A 15305-nucleotide genomic window follows, 5' to 3' on the forward strand; every position below is an offset into this window, starting at 1 on the left:
GTACAATAATATGATAAAAACAATTGAATAAGAAAATAATAATAATAATAAAATGTATTACTGAGGTATAGATCAATATTATAATTCCTAACATAATTTTTTGACGACAGTATTATGGAACTTAGTTTGAGGTTGATGGAAAGGATCCAGTTGGAAGCATTTAAGAATTGTATTTGTTAGTTTCTAAAAAAATAAATGCATATCTTCCTAATCAATAGTTTCATTAATTTACTGTATCATCTGTTTGTTGGTTTTTTGGTAGTAGATTACTTCTTAATACTTCATGTGTTTTACGATGTTTACTTAAATGATCACTACGCATAAAACGTTTATTGCATATAATACATGTGAAACGTTTTTCACCAGTATGTGTACGTATATGACGTTGTAATTCATCGGATCTAGTAAATGCTTTATTACATAATTCATATATACATTGAAATGGTCTTTCATCATTATGCCATCGTAAATGAGCTTTTAAATGACTTGTTTTACTATATGTTTTACCGCATAAATTACATAAATGCACTGCTTTATGTATTAATTTTTTATTATCTAAATTCAATGTTTCAACATTGAAACTCTTGAAGGTATCCTTATTGTTACTGTTAACTCTATCGATAGATTTTACATTGCGCGCTAATTGACAATTGAAACATGGACATTTTTGACATTTCTTATTGAAATTTGATCTTCTCTGTCTTTGCTCTTGATTTAAGGTAGAGGATGTGGTAGTAGACGTAGTTGTAGTACTATTAGTAGTAGTTATTGTTGTCATTATTGTTGTTTTGAATGATGAAAATATAGTTGATGGTTTTAATTGACACTTTTTGCTTTCCTCAATACCAGAAACAGTAACTTGAGGAATATTTGGTGAATTGATGTTTGATTTCATTTTATCCAAGTGTTCAGAGGTAGAATTAAATACAGTTCTTTTTAACTGATTGTATAGTTGTCCAGAATAATGTGAATCATGTGTATCTAAAGATTGTAAAAAGGAATTTGGAGCAATTTCATTAGTTATATTGTGTTTAGAATAGATTACATCTGATTGTGAAACTGGTGATTTAGTTGAATATGTGTAAAATATATTTGTTTTTGATTGTTGAAATGAGTTAGAGAGATCGGTAAATTTATCGTTGTACATTTCTGTATTTAAATGTTTTGTGTGTGTACTAGTACTATTCATAGGATTAGCATCAATATATCCAGAAGGTATTTGTTTACTATGTACTGGATGAAATGCACTGAATTCTGATTTTATACAACCTTTTAAATCTAAGTAGTTATACGGATCTTTAGCATTTGACTGATTTGAATTAACTATAAACTTTTTATTTGCTAACTGTTTTTGATCTTCAAATGTTATTGTTACTGATTTATCAGTTACTGGAAGCTTGATTAATTCAGTTTTTGAATGATAATTCAATAATGATGTATTCAATGTTGTATTTTTAATTCGATTTAAATGTTCTTGAAGACGATGTTTTAAAACTTTCATTTCTGGACTACTCCAGAAATTTTCTGTTTTTTCGATTATATTTATATTGGAATCTTTTATAAATTGATTTGATAACTCAGTAGCATGATGGGAATTCACTAAACTTGTCTTATTATTACTCTCTTGATTTATTCTGCTTATAGTGATTTGATTTTTGAAACAGCCCAACTCAGATGTTCGATGCTTTGAACATTGAATCAATTCATTGATGCTGAATTTATCACGTTTTGTTTGATTTTTATTAAGTGAAAGAGAAGAATTTGAAATTTGAAGATTTAATGCTACTTCTTCAGAAGAAGAAGAAGAAGAGGATGGGTTATAATGATGATAACCTCGTTCAGATAAATTCATTTATACAGCTCTAGGAAAATCATGGAAAATTAATCATAATTAGTTTTTCATTGAAGTATAAGTGAAGTAAAATAAAATTAATGTATATATTGAGACTAAAAAGTGCTAAATACCAATCTATTTCTGTATTAATATAAAAAACACTAATTACTCCATAGTTGCTAGGTAACTGGGGTTAGTTGACAGGACACACTACAACCGCTTAACATTGAAACATAGTGTAAGTTATATCGGGCCACTTAGACTATTGTTAAAGCTACAGTTTGATTAATGGAATTCAACCAAAACTAAGGAGAAATCGGAAAACATAACACTCGTCACTACTGCTGATCAATTAATGTGGGTACGTAAATACTTTTAATACACTAAAATTCAACAGTAATAGAATATTACTGGCATATTTTCACAACTTCTGTGGAATTGTATGGTCATATTGTTAAATTTCAGAAGACAATATCAATTTTTCATGGAACTAAACTACATGTCTTTAAAATAATTAACTTTTCATGTATGCCTATTTTTTATGGTGAGTATTATCCGTTAATCATGGTGTAAAGAAAAATTTTTAAGAACTACATATTCTTTAATTCGATGTCAGTATTAAAAAGAGAATGATGTTTTTAGTAGGTTATCCAATTTGAATGTTGTTTTCGTCAAGTATTGAAGGAAAATGTACAATCAATGAGAACTGGATGACTGTTCCGCTCTAGTTTGAGACTCTTCAAGAGTATACACTAAAGGCCTGATAGTAATGTCACAAAACTCTTATATCCCATACACTCCAACAAACTCAGGTCAAGACAAACGGTGTAGCAGCAGAATCTGCATCACTAAGCCTCATTATACACAAGGGGAAAACCAAGATCCTCAAATACAACACAGAGAACACCAACCAAACCAATCACACTTGATGGAGAAACTCTGGAACAGATGGAAACTCACGTAGTTGGGCAGCATCATCGATGAACAAGGAGGATCTGCTGCAGACGTAAAGGCAAGGATTAGAAAGGTAAGGGCCTCATTCCTACAATTGAACAATGTATGAAACTCAAAACAACTGTTTGTCAGTCAACGTCAAAGTGAGAATCTTCAATACGAACATCAAGACATTTTTAGTGTACAGAGCTGAAACTTAGAGAACTACTACAACCACCATCAAATAAGTATAGGTATTTATAAACAATTGTCTACACAAGATAGTCAATATCCGTTGACCAGGTACCGTAAGCGAAAACCTACTGTGTGAGAGGACAAACCAACTTCGGGCTGTGGAGGAAATTAGGAAAAGTTTTTGGAAGTGGATAGGATACACGTCAAGGAAATCACCAAACTGAATGACGAGGCAAGCGTTAACCTGGAATCTTGAAGAGAAAAGGGAAAGAGCAAGGTCGAAGAGCACACTGCTTCGACAATTTGAAGCAGATATGAAAAGGATGAATAGAAACTTGAAATAATCGGAAAGGATTGTCCAGAACGGCGATGGATGGAGAATGCTGGTGGGAGGCCTATGCCACTCCATGATGGGTAACAGGCGTAATCAAGTTAGTAAGTAAGTAAATAAGTAGGATAATTATGAATACATATCTTATTGGTTGAAATTAAACGGAAATCTTTATCACTTGATGATACTATTTTTATCATTACAGTTATATGGTCTATTGTTGTAATAAATGAATAAATTAAGGTTAGTACTGCTAAATTATACACTACATCAAGTGATTTCAGTCTAAATCGAACATTCTAAATCACAAAAATGGAGGCAATTTTGATGTTAAGTGGTTGAAAGAAGCGAATAGGAAACTCTGAACATAGGGTTCCTGTTACTTGTATCTCTTCAGTAAAGCATAACCATAATTTTAACGAAAATAATTAATAATTGTAGGATTCAATCACCTGTCACATAACCTCAAAACCTGAGACGTTATCCTTAAGGTATTTGGGATTAGGCTGACTTGTTGTATGACTGGGATACTTACATCAACTGACCACTGAATAGTAACAAATGTTGACGTCTAATGGTTTGAATCATTAGCTACAGTTCAATTTAATCGATCAAAATTCGATCAGCACTAAAGAATCAACAAACATGACATGAATTATGAGTAATAATGTTTTTTTAAATATAACAAGAATATCTTTGCTTATAAAGCTTGTGACTTAAGACAATATCGAGGCAGTTCGCTCAGGATGTACATATGCCAATAAGAGACTGATAAATTGCAGCCCTAAGCAACAATGGGAAGATACAAGGAAACAATACCACTAGAAGGTTTGTAGAATAAAATCAACTCATCAGTCTATTTTAAGGTTTCTTATCAACTGCTTTATTCTACTTATGATTATAATATTGATTACATTTCGTCCTATTGTGTGAAGGACCCAAACGGTGAGCACTCTGCGCACGACTTTATTTGTTTATATTTTTCGGCAGTCGATTTCATTGTTTTTGGTTTGTTCTATTTTTCGTATTTTTCTTTATTTTTGCTATTTTTCTTTTTTTTTTTTTTTGTATGCTTTTTTTATTTTATTTATTTTTTTCGTTTTTTTGCCCGAGTTGTTGGTGACGTTTTTTTTTTTTGATTACATGTTTGTTGGTTTTTTTTTCTTTTCAGGTTGTTTTTTTTAGATTTTCTTTTTTCCAATAACATTTTTTTTTATTTTCTCTGCTATCGCTTTTTTTAAGTACATATTTTGTTTTTTTTTTCAGTTTTCCTTTTGTTTTCGGTTTTTTCTTTTCGGTTTTTTTTTTGCCTCTTGCAGGATGCGTTTTTTAGCCATTTTTGTACGTTTTACCCGTTTTTTTTTATATGTTTAACCGTTTTATTCCATTGTTGACATCCCAGGCTTTCCTTTGCTTTTGAATTTGGCATTTTTGTTTTTTTTTGCTTGTCTTTTTTGACCCTTTTTTTCTCCTTTTTTTTTTGTTAGTTTTATCATTTGTTTTTTTGGGGGGGGAGTAATTTAACGAGGAGCCCCCCTGGGCCGGAGGTCTAGGGAGGTTTTCTTTGGGGGGGCCCTCACTTGGGAGTTGTTAGACCCTATAGTTTCTAATTCACAAGGGTTGGGGATTTTAAGTAAGGGGGGTGGCGTTTTTAATGGTAGCCGTGTGAACCAAAATTAAGGGGGTTCTTACGCCCAATTTTCCTTCCGGCTTAGGGGGCCCCAGGTGCACAATTTGTTAAGAATAAGAGGTTTTCCACTTTCCCTAGAGGGTCCTTCCAAGTGCTTAAACTCGTTTAAACCCCCGGAGATTTGCTTACCGTCCTCTCAATTTAGTAGGAAATACCCTCACCACGAGACGTCACTGAGTAGGAATTCGCTGATAGTGTGTGTATGCACCTAGCCATGTGAGAGCATTTAAAGAGTGAGAGCGGACTCTATCCACCCTTGGCTATACCAGAGCATTTGGGGTGTACTCTTTATAAGCTTCCATATGTTTTGGGTATGACACAAATAGTGCAATGATAGGATCTTAACTACGGAGCTCGTTTACAAGTCACATATATTCCCGCATCATTAATGAGAAATAAGTATAAAAGAGCATAGGAATGAGTGGAGAAATTGAATACATTTTGGTGACTCGATGGTGAGGAGTCCCACAATAGGACGAAACGGACGTCCAGTGCTTCCAGGTTTTCCCTGGTGGTCTAGCTTCAATCGACTCACGCTTTCAACTTTGAAAATACTAAATCTCCATAAAACTCCCTCTTATTACATTTTGAACATTTATCTAAACTTACCTAAATGAAAGTATGCTAAACATTAACTAATGATTATATTAATAATTGTAATTCTGAGTTGTATGTAAATGATGAGAAACCGTGAAATAGAATGAATTTCTATTATTATTATTGCACTGTTTAGATTTATCAATGGATCTGGTTGCATGAAGTAATGTCTTTGTTGGGTTTTTTTTTTAAAAAAAAGTAAAAACAATCTTTATAATTGAGCATGCTCAATTCTCAACTTGATGGAAAACAAAACAAGGTATGACTAGGTTGAATGAAAACGTGAATTAGTGATCGTGTGATTTGATAACAATGAAATGTCTATAAAATTTCTTTATCATTATATATATGTATACATATATATATCGGCTGTTCTATCGACGACTGAACATGAATCAAACGAAAACATAATTATCTGAGGTTATTTTCATGGGAATTTCAATAATTTATTAACATGTGCAAATTTTGTGTAAGCTATACGGGTAAGTTATGTTGTCAACAAAATCAGTGGTGAGATAATCATATTTGATGACTAGGATGAATAAAATCAGGTGAAATTCTAGTTAAAAAGTCCACTGTCAACAATGTTTCATGCAATTAGTTCCCTTTATGAATTTAAATAAAGCCAGAACAAATATTGATGCAGAATAATATGAATTCACTATATATCGTGGTTTCTCGTCAGCTGCTTACAACCAAATATGTATTAGAATTTTAGCATTGGGGTAATAAATCGACAAGTTCTCTTTTCTCAGTAGCTCCAACTGTATTTACCAATTTACATGTAGGTTCCAAAGCACATACATTGGAAGAACCGAGAGAAGAGTACATGTTCTCATTTCTGAGCATGTTTCAAAGAAACTGAGGCTGTGAGGGACCAGGGCTATCAACAGTGCAATAACTCGGCACTTACTTGACACTGGGCACACCATTGATATTTCTCATGCTTTCAAAATTATTAGCAGAAAGAGAAGTACGGTTGCTCTCCGGTTTGCTGGAGCGATCGCAATAAAAAACTTAAACCAGATCTATGTATTCGAAAAGAGACAGTGATAAACTTATTACTACCCTGGTACTCCACTTTTTTTGTTTTAGTTTTTTGGTTATAAGTTTTATTTTGGTTAGTATTTAGTTTGTATTATATTTCTGTTCCATTACCCAATTCTTAAACCCCCCTTTCACTCACACATTTCCACTCACTTGTTTCTCTTAAATTACATGAACTCTCCAAATTCTATTCAATTATTACTGATCACTCGTAAAAAAAGCAATACAATTCACTGTCCTTCTATGCTGTTCTGAAGATGATCTCAGACATTGAATAAAATCATAGTTTTAGTTATTCAATCACTTACCTCTTTACAATGATACTGTCTACGTCTAGACCTAATAGTTAGTAGGTCAATTGAATGTATGATTACTATGAGCCTCAATGTCGTTTTGGAGTTTATATAACGTAAGTAAATCTAAGACAAAATAAACATATATATGGCATAAGTACTTTAATTTATTACCATCATCTATGTGGAGATACGTAATTTAATTGACCAGAAGTAATTAATCAGACAAGTGATTCCACATATTTGTAAAACAATCTCAGTAGAGAAGTTGTATATATTTTCTCCCAAGTGTTAATGACTATATTACCTTAAAACTATAAAATACCATTTTATTCATATGATATCCGTTGAAACATGAGAAAAAATACTGAGTGAAGAGATTACTTTCTCAAGGTAAACGAATTTCAAGGATGAAAGCATCTACTTCATTGTCATTGATTTTAAGCCTTGTCATTCAACTTCTTCAACCATTATTTACTACAGTCTTATGGAAGTGTTTCAAATAAACTAATGATTAGTTAAAACTCACTCATAGAGTTGTTTGAAAATTCATACAAGAATGTTGTAGCATTTTACATATGTTACTTGAAAATTTACATTGTCTGATTCGTACGATAAATGCATATCCTTTTTATTAGTTCCTTACTCAAAATGCATAGCTCCAATTTATGTATGAACAGATCTCCTGTCTGATATTTCAGTTGCATTTATTCTTGAAGTTTAATCCAAAGTCAATACCTATTTAGTTATCAATATTGTAAATGAGTCATTTACTTACCGATAGCACTAAATAAAGGTCATAAAGTATTATGAATTTATTAGGGTTTTTTTTAAATAATGGGAACCACAGAATTCTGCCCCATTGTTCCAAGTTATGGCAGAATTCACTAAAACTAAAGGTCTTGAATCTGAACTCATATAAGAGTGACGTAGATATGAACTGTAAAGAAATCTCAAACTAGAAGGAAATGATTGTCTGATTATTAGTAGTTCTTTGACTAGTCCCTGTCCACGTTAATAGTTACTTTCAGAATCAAGTGGTTAAATAACACGTCTCACACCAATTAGGTATTTAAGATGCTTTAATGCAACTAGTTCAGTGCTTTTGACTTTACCATTTGTCGGCAACTGTGGCAGAAACTCCTGTTTCAACTAATCGCTTTATATCTCTCAATAAACTAATATCTGTGTTTCAATTTGGTTACTTTATCCTCAGTTTATCCTTGGAATCATTCTTCTAATGATTCTATGACAATGATAAGCGAAAACACCCTGCATTAAAAATGATGATAAAGCCATCTATCAATTAACATTGTTCACAATGGACTTTTTAACTAGAATTTCATCTCCACAAAAACCCCTTCTGATAATAATAATCATATGCTCACTAGTGACTGACTTCAAGATACATGTCCTGGAGTTCTAGTGGGAAGCAGTGATCAGTGGAGCTCATCCAGGTCTGTTGGGAGATATCAACTCACTGATGACAATTGGTGAGTGGTTGCTCAATTTCGTGGATTGGTTGAAGTTAGACATTAACACCATCGGATGCCGGCTCAGTGGTCTATCGGTTAAGTGCTCTGGTGTGAGACTGGTAGGTCCTGGGTTCAAATCTCTCGAGGCGAGATCGTGGATGCGCACTGCTGGGTAGTCCTACAATAGGGCGAGACGGCCGTCCAGTGCTTCCAGGTTTTCCCTGGTGGTCTAGCCTCAATTGACTCACGCTTTCAACTATGAAAATACTAAATCTCCTCAAAATAATAATAATAATATAAATATCATAACAATAGAATAACTTATTAGTTATCTGAACTTGAAGCTTAATGAATAACGCTTTGTCATTTAAAGCAAAAAATAATGAGTTTGAGTTCCAGTGTCAAAATCAATGCTGGGATATAGATATGTACAACTGACGAGTCCTAAATAAAATGAAACGTGAGTCCTAGTTTCCGTTTATAGCCACTATATACATCATATCGATAACTTTGATCTGATTTAATTTATGTGAAATAACCGATCCATTTAAAGTTTCGTTTATTTCTTTGTTGCTAAGCCTTTAACCTTTTATCGTCTACAAATTTTCTCTTAATTGTAAATCCTTTATAAACTTCATGAACTACTTATTATTATTCATATAATACTATCGAAATATCTAAAAAAAATTTGACGCCAAAACAATCATTCTAAAATTATCTTTATAAAAAAAGAAGCCACAATTTCCCTCTTTACTGAAACATTTGATTTAGACTAGAAAAATAGAACATTTTCCAGATAGTGTATAACCAACAGTAGACCTATATAATTATGAAAAGAACAAAACAGCTTAGGTATTCATTAATTACAAGTTAGTGTATAATAAGTTAGAGGAAATGATCTTTTCTAGTAATTAGTAAAAGTACTTTAGAATGTAAATTAGCACACTACAAATGAACTATTTATTTATAACAGAAGTGGTTTTGTGGATATCATAGTAATTTTAATAGCTGAGATCATGAATCAATTGAAGCTAGACTGCCATGGAAAACCTGGAAGCACTGGATGGCCGTTTCGTCCTATTGTGGGACTCCTCAGCATTGCGCACTCACGATCCCGCCTCACGAGATTCGATGTGTCGCTCAATTTTGTGGATCGGTTGAAGTTAGACATTAACACCGTTTGATGCCGTCTCAGTCGTCTAGCGGTTAAGCGCTCGTGCGCGCAACTGATAGGTCTTGAGTTCGAATCTCGAGAGGCGGGATCGTGGATACGCACTGCTGAGGAGTCCCACAATAGGGCGAGTCGGCCGTCTAGTGCTTCCACGTTTTTCATGGTAGTCTATCTTCATTTGACTCATGATCTCAACTACTAAAATTATTTATTTATAAGTTATATGTTACAATATATCCCTTTTAAGAATTTATAACAAACTGATATTAACTGGGAAATGATTGTCAAACAAGAAAATATTTTGTATAGTTGTTTCATTCTATTTTAATACTTTCCACTAATATTTACATGAGATTGTTCACTTAATTGGTCATAGAGTTAACAGAATTCATTAAGTCAATATTATTCCGACTTAACTTTAATTTGATTTTTATCGTCTACTATATGATTAACGGCTTAAAAAGTCTTTCTATTAACTTCCCATTGTCTTGTGATTCATTTTTAAAGTTAGATTAAATAACTCTATAAATATTAGTATGAGGTTGTGGAGATCGTTGAGTTTTAATTGAGATCATGAACTGATCAATGTTAGGCCACCGTTGAAAACCTTGGAGCACTGGACGGGTATTTCGTCCTAGTATGGGACTTAGCAGTGTGCACCCACGATACCACACGTGGGATTCAAACTCAGGACCTTCGGTCTCGCGCACAAACGTTTAATCTCTAGACCAATGAGCCGGCATCCAAAATTGTTAATGTCTAACTTCAACCAATCCACGATATTGCGCGACCATCTTCCATTGTCCTCAGAAGGTAACTATTTCATATCCGATATGAATTAGACTCAACTTGTCACAGCTTCTTCAATGGTGGTTTAACACCGATCTGTTCATGATCTCAATTAAAATTCTATAAATATTTATATATTTTCAATTGTACTTGTCAACAGTTCACGGGGTAGGATACCTACCTGTGAATTTGTTCAATATATGTGCAATATGCAACATTCTTACGTTTATTTAGTAAGTGAGTGGTGTATAGAGGAGCACAATTTTTACTGAGGATTTTATTTCAAGCTACAACTTACGCTTTATTTTTTATTTTTTCTATCTGATAAGTTAGAATATGCTACAGTGGCGTGTTCACAGAATATAAATGTAGATAGCTTTAGATAAATAAAATGAAATCCTTAGCGAAAATTCTGCTCTTCTATGTAACAGTGACATATTAAATGAAAGGAAATATATTTAAAATCCGTAGATATTACATTTTCATTGAACATTGTAAAATGGACAGTTGTCATTAGACAAGTTTACTATGTGGTAAGCATGTTTAACATTCATTCTACTCTAAATTATTCCTAGTTGCTGTTGACTGAACAGAAAGTAAATTCATATTTACGAATATCTAAATTATCATTGCTTTTGCTGTTTTTTTCTCTGTGGGTCGTCCCAATACTTAATAAATCGTAATCACATTGTGAGTAAAGTTTCTACTATGGTGAATCTTATCAACTTCTATGGATGAATCTTAAGTGCAGAAATAAACACCATGTACATAAAAGAATCCTAACGTCCAGTTGACCTTTTTCACTTTACGAGAGTGAAAAAGAAAATTAAAAATAAAGCAATTATGTGAAAATAATTGAATTTATCAAAGCTAATCCCTGTTCATTACTTTAGAGAAGATCAAACCACTTGTGAAATATACCATACTATACTATAGAAACGTCTACTGAAAAATGCTTTACATAAAACTTCAATCACTGTTTATACTTTTCTTGTAGGAGATAATTTATTCTCAACTTTCTCATCAACAAATAACTTCATATGCATTGAAAAGTCATTTTCTATCCGGACTCAGTAGCTTATTGGATAATTTGTTGGCGTATAAAACGTTAGGAAGTGGGTTTAAATCTCAGTATGAGCATCAATACTAGGATAAAGGTACATTCAGCTAACAAATCTCACGTAACATGAAACCTGTATCCTAGATTTCACTCCTAACCGCATTTCAAATATAATGAAGATTTATCACTAAGAATATGAAGGTAATTCGCTCAGGGTTAAAACATATTATTAGAGACTGATCAATTACAATATTTAATAACAATAACAGCAACGGGGAAATACAAATCCTTACCAAAGGATGATTAGTGTTTTTACGGTAGAATGATATCAGTCTAATAAATACTGAAAATAGGATTCCAAATGCTGTAAACCTGTCTTTTCAATTTTTCACAGTATAACTTTCAACTGGTAAACTTCAGATAGCACTATGAAAACGTTATCAATCAACTGTTGAATCATCATTTAGTGGTCTCTAATTAGTATTAACAATGTTAGTTAGGTTAAACTATTTTAATTTCAGAAGGGGTTTTTGTGGAGATTTAGTATTTTCATAGTTGAATGCGTGAGTCAATTGAACCTAGACCACCAGAGAAAACCTGGAAGCACTGGACGTCCGTTTCGTCCTATTTTGGGACTCCTCAGCAGTGCGCAGTGACCAGTGGAGTTCAAACCACGTCTTTGTGAGATACCAACTCACTGAAGACAATTGGTGAACGGTTGCTCAACTTCGTGGATTGGTTGGAGTCAGACATAAACACCATCGGATGCCGGCTCAGTGGTCTAGTGGTTAAGTGCTCTGGTGTGAGACTGGTAGGTCCTGAGTTCGAATCCCGCAAGGCGAGGTCGTGGATGCACACTGCTGAGGAGTCCCACAATAGGGCGAAACGGCCGTCCAGTGCTTCATGGTTTTCCCTAGTGATCTAGCTTCAATTGACTCACGCTTTCAACTATAAACTATTTTAAACAAAATATTCAATTGAATAAATATCAGTTGTACTGAAGTTAATAAAAATCAGTTTGTAAAAGAAATATAAGCCATATTTTTATGACATGTTTTAAACTTACTGATCATTCAATTATTCTCCAACTGTTCTATTCCCACAACTACCAAATACCAGTTCATTCCATTATTGTTGTTTTTGTCAAAACAGATTGACAGAACACGAATGTAAGTATTTCTTTTTTTTTAATGAGTATAATCTGTCATCCAGTACAAATAATCCTATCATTTATTCTTTATTGTAAATACCTTAAAACGATATGAAGAAATATTCTCATATAATCTTCTGAGCAATCTTTTGACAATTCTGCTTGAAGAAAGAATTCCTGAATTGTGATTGGATAAAAAGATGTAACAGCAATATGCGTAACTTTTTTTGTTTACCCAGTCATAAATTAAAAAATCTGTAATTTGATTGGTTTAGCCAAAAACTTTGTTCATGTGGATAGAATAAATCAGAATTAGTATATTCTTTACACTAGTAATGGTAAATGATGAATATATAGAAAATAAAGCTGTTTTTTCTATCCAGTCGAAGTGCAATTTTATACTCATAAGCTTGCAACCTGTACCCGGAAACAACAACTAGGTGGTAAGAATATTTAGGGAGAAAGGTTAAGATTTTTCTTACGGATACAGAAAGACAGTTGAAAGAAAATATCTTCACTAATGTATATATAGTTAAACTATCTAGAACAGTGATAGTTTCAAATAAATTGAGCATTGGGTAGAGAGTTAATAATAAATAAAACCAACATTTAATCGACACAAGTTTAAACGTCGGTTGTTTATTTACTCTGAAGAGGTGGATTACATTAAGTCATGAAACGTCGGAAATACAATTTTTCTACTTATTGGGATATAACAAAAATATGTTTGTTATTATCTAGGGTAGTATTCGGGTATCTGACAATCAGATAATTGATTTGATTTTAGCTAAAGTTTAAAGAAGACTTGAACTAAGAGATTATATTGGTTCTTCAATTAAGCCTTTAGAAGAAAGGATAATTAACACGTAATCGATTATTTAAACAACATGTCTTTAAAAGGTTTAAAATTCAGGAAACCGAAGAAAATCGGATAATACATATTCAAAGTAGAGTAATTCATATGTTGATAAATAAACCTACATTACTGTTTCATATCACGCGTTAAGCTGAAAATCTCATCAGAAGAGCATAGTTTACTGACTTGAATTCTCGTAAATGATTCAAAGGCATAGTATCTATAGTTCACATCTCAGACTGTTAGACTACATATCCTGAGTGTGAATCCACCCTGGTGTAAAAGATCCCTCAAGATTATTGAACACTCCTTGTTAATGAGTGCCAAATTAGCAGGAAACTAAAGTCTGTTGTCTCCTGTCAGCTACTTTCAACCAGTGAGCTGTTCAACATTCAATGTTTTTTCTCAAAGGATACTATTAAATGACTGTTCTATTATGTTGTTTTAACCTACATTTTATAAATATGTAGGCATACACATAAACAAAGGTTTTAAAGAAAATGAATGCAGTACAAATGAAAAATATATACCAGACGTAAATTTTTTATGACCGAACATAAAAAATATTTCTTTTGTACCGCCCAGATGTAATCCAAACGTAGTTAGAATAAACATAAAGTAAACAGATAAGAGTAGAGTCAGTGGTTAGGTACCTAAGCATTTCGATGACTATATTGTTAAAAAGGGTTAGCAAGGAAATGTTTATGAGTGTTGAAAGAAAGATAAAAGTTTAGGTATTCATATAATGATTAGCAAGATCATCTTCCCTGTATGGTTAGTGGCACTACCCCTCATAATTATTAATAATTTTACTATTATTATTACTGAAGTATTGATGACTTTAGACACTATTCATGATTAAAACATAAAACTTTTCAAAGACTTTCACATTATAACGGTATAATGTCACCAATGTTTTTTGTTTAATATAATCTATGAAAACGCAAAATATAAATTCCTACCAATTACAAATTGTTGTATTCATATTTCCCATACAGTGGGTTTGAGAATTTAACTATTTCTCATCAAGACACAGGACTAAGCCCTGATGCAATAAAATTGATTCGAGTACATTAGTTATACTATAAAAACTCATAATAAGTGTTTCATAGTTGAGTACACGAATCTTTACTTATTATAATAGTTCAGTTGATTTGATAAAATAATTTAAGAAGTAGAAACTGAGATTTCGCCTATGCAAATGACTCCCGATTACAAACTTATAATCTTCAGAAGATGAAATTGCTGAAAAATCAATAGAATCCATTAGTTTGATTTGGTCAAATTGGAAATTATGGTGAACTGAATTCACTGTTTATGATTTATTATAGCTTAAATGATTGTTGCTGGTTACGGTTTTTTAGGATTATAATCCTAAGATTATAACGTTTATGACTATGGAACTCATTATTGACTCGTCTTTTTACACGATTTACAGGGGTTATTTATATATTTTGAGAGGTTTACATTCTAAACCTACTTGACATTTTGGAACGTTTAAATTCAAAAAATATCTTAAGAGAGAACAGCTAGTTAAGAAAAATATCTTATCCGTACTAACTGAAGCGATACTACTAAACAGAAATTAAATTTAATGAGAATTTATGAATAGTATGACTTATTGAAACAGTTTACGAGTTTCGTTACATATTTAACTAATAACTATTGCACTATAAGGTAAATTTTTATCATTCTCTAGATTAAGTCACTAAATGTTATTTGTTTGTTTTCGTTTTCTTCTACATCATGTTTCAGCTTATTTTCTAAATTAAAATCTCATTATATATATATATATATTTGAAATCAAGAGTCAATTGGAGCTAGACCACCATGGAAAACCTGGAAGCACTGGACGGCCGTTTCGTCCTATTTTGGGACTCCTCA

At 32.4% G+C, this 15305-nt stretch overlaps 1 protein-coding gene across 1 annotated transcript; it reads right to left on the reverse strand.

The window, feature by feature from the left end:
• Positions 1 to 223: 223 nt before the first annotated feature.
• Smp_040390 (putative transcription factor sp5/buttonhead) lies at positions 224 to 1852 on the reverse strand (the record flags this gene model as incomplete). The annotated part of the gene is made up of 1 exon (XM_018795083.1): positions 224 to 1852. The coding sequence occupies one exon, from the start codon at positions 1850 to 1852 to the stop codon at positions 224 to 226; it is 1629 nt and encodes a 542-aa protein (XP_018649431.1).
• Between the last annotated feature and the right edge of the window lie 13453 nt (positions 1853 to 15305).

Source organism: Schistosoma mansoni, chromosome 1, assembly GCF_000237925.1.
Source record: "Schistosoma mansoni strain Puerto Rico chromosome 1, complete genome".
Classification (NCBI taxonomy): domain Eukaryota; kingdom Metazoa; phylum Platyhelminthes; class Trematoda; order Strigeidida; family Schistosomatidae; genus Schistosoma; species Schistosoma mansoni.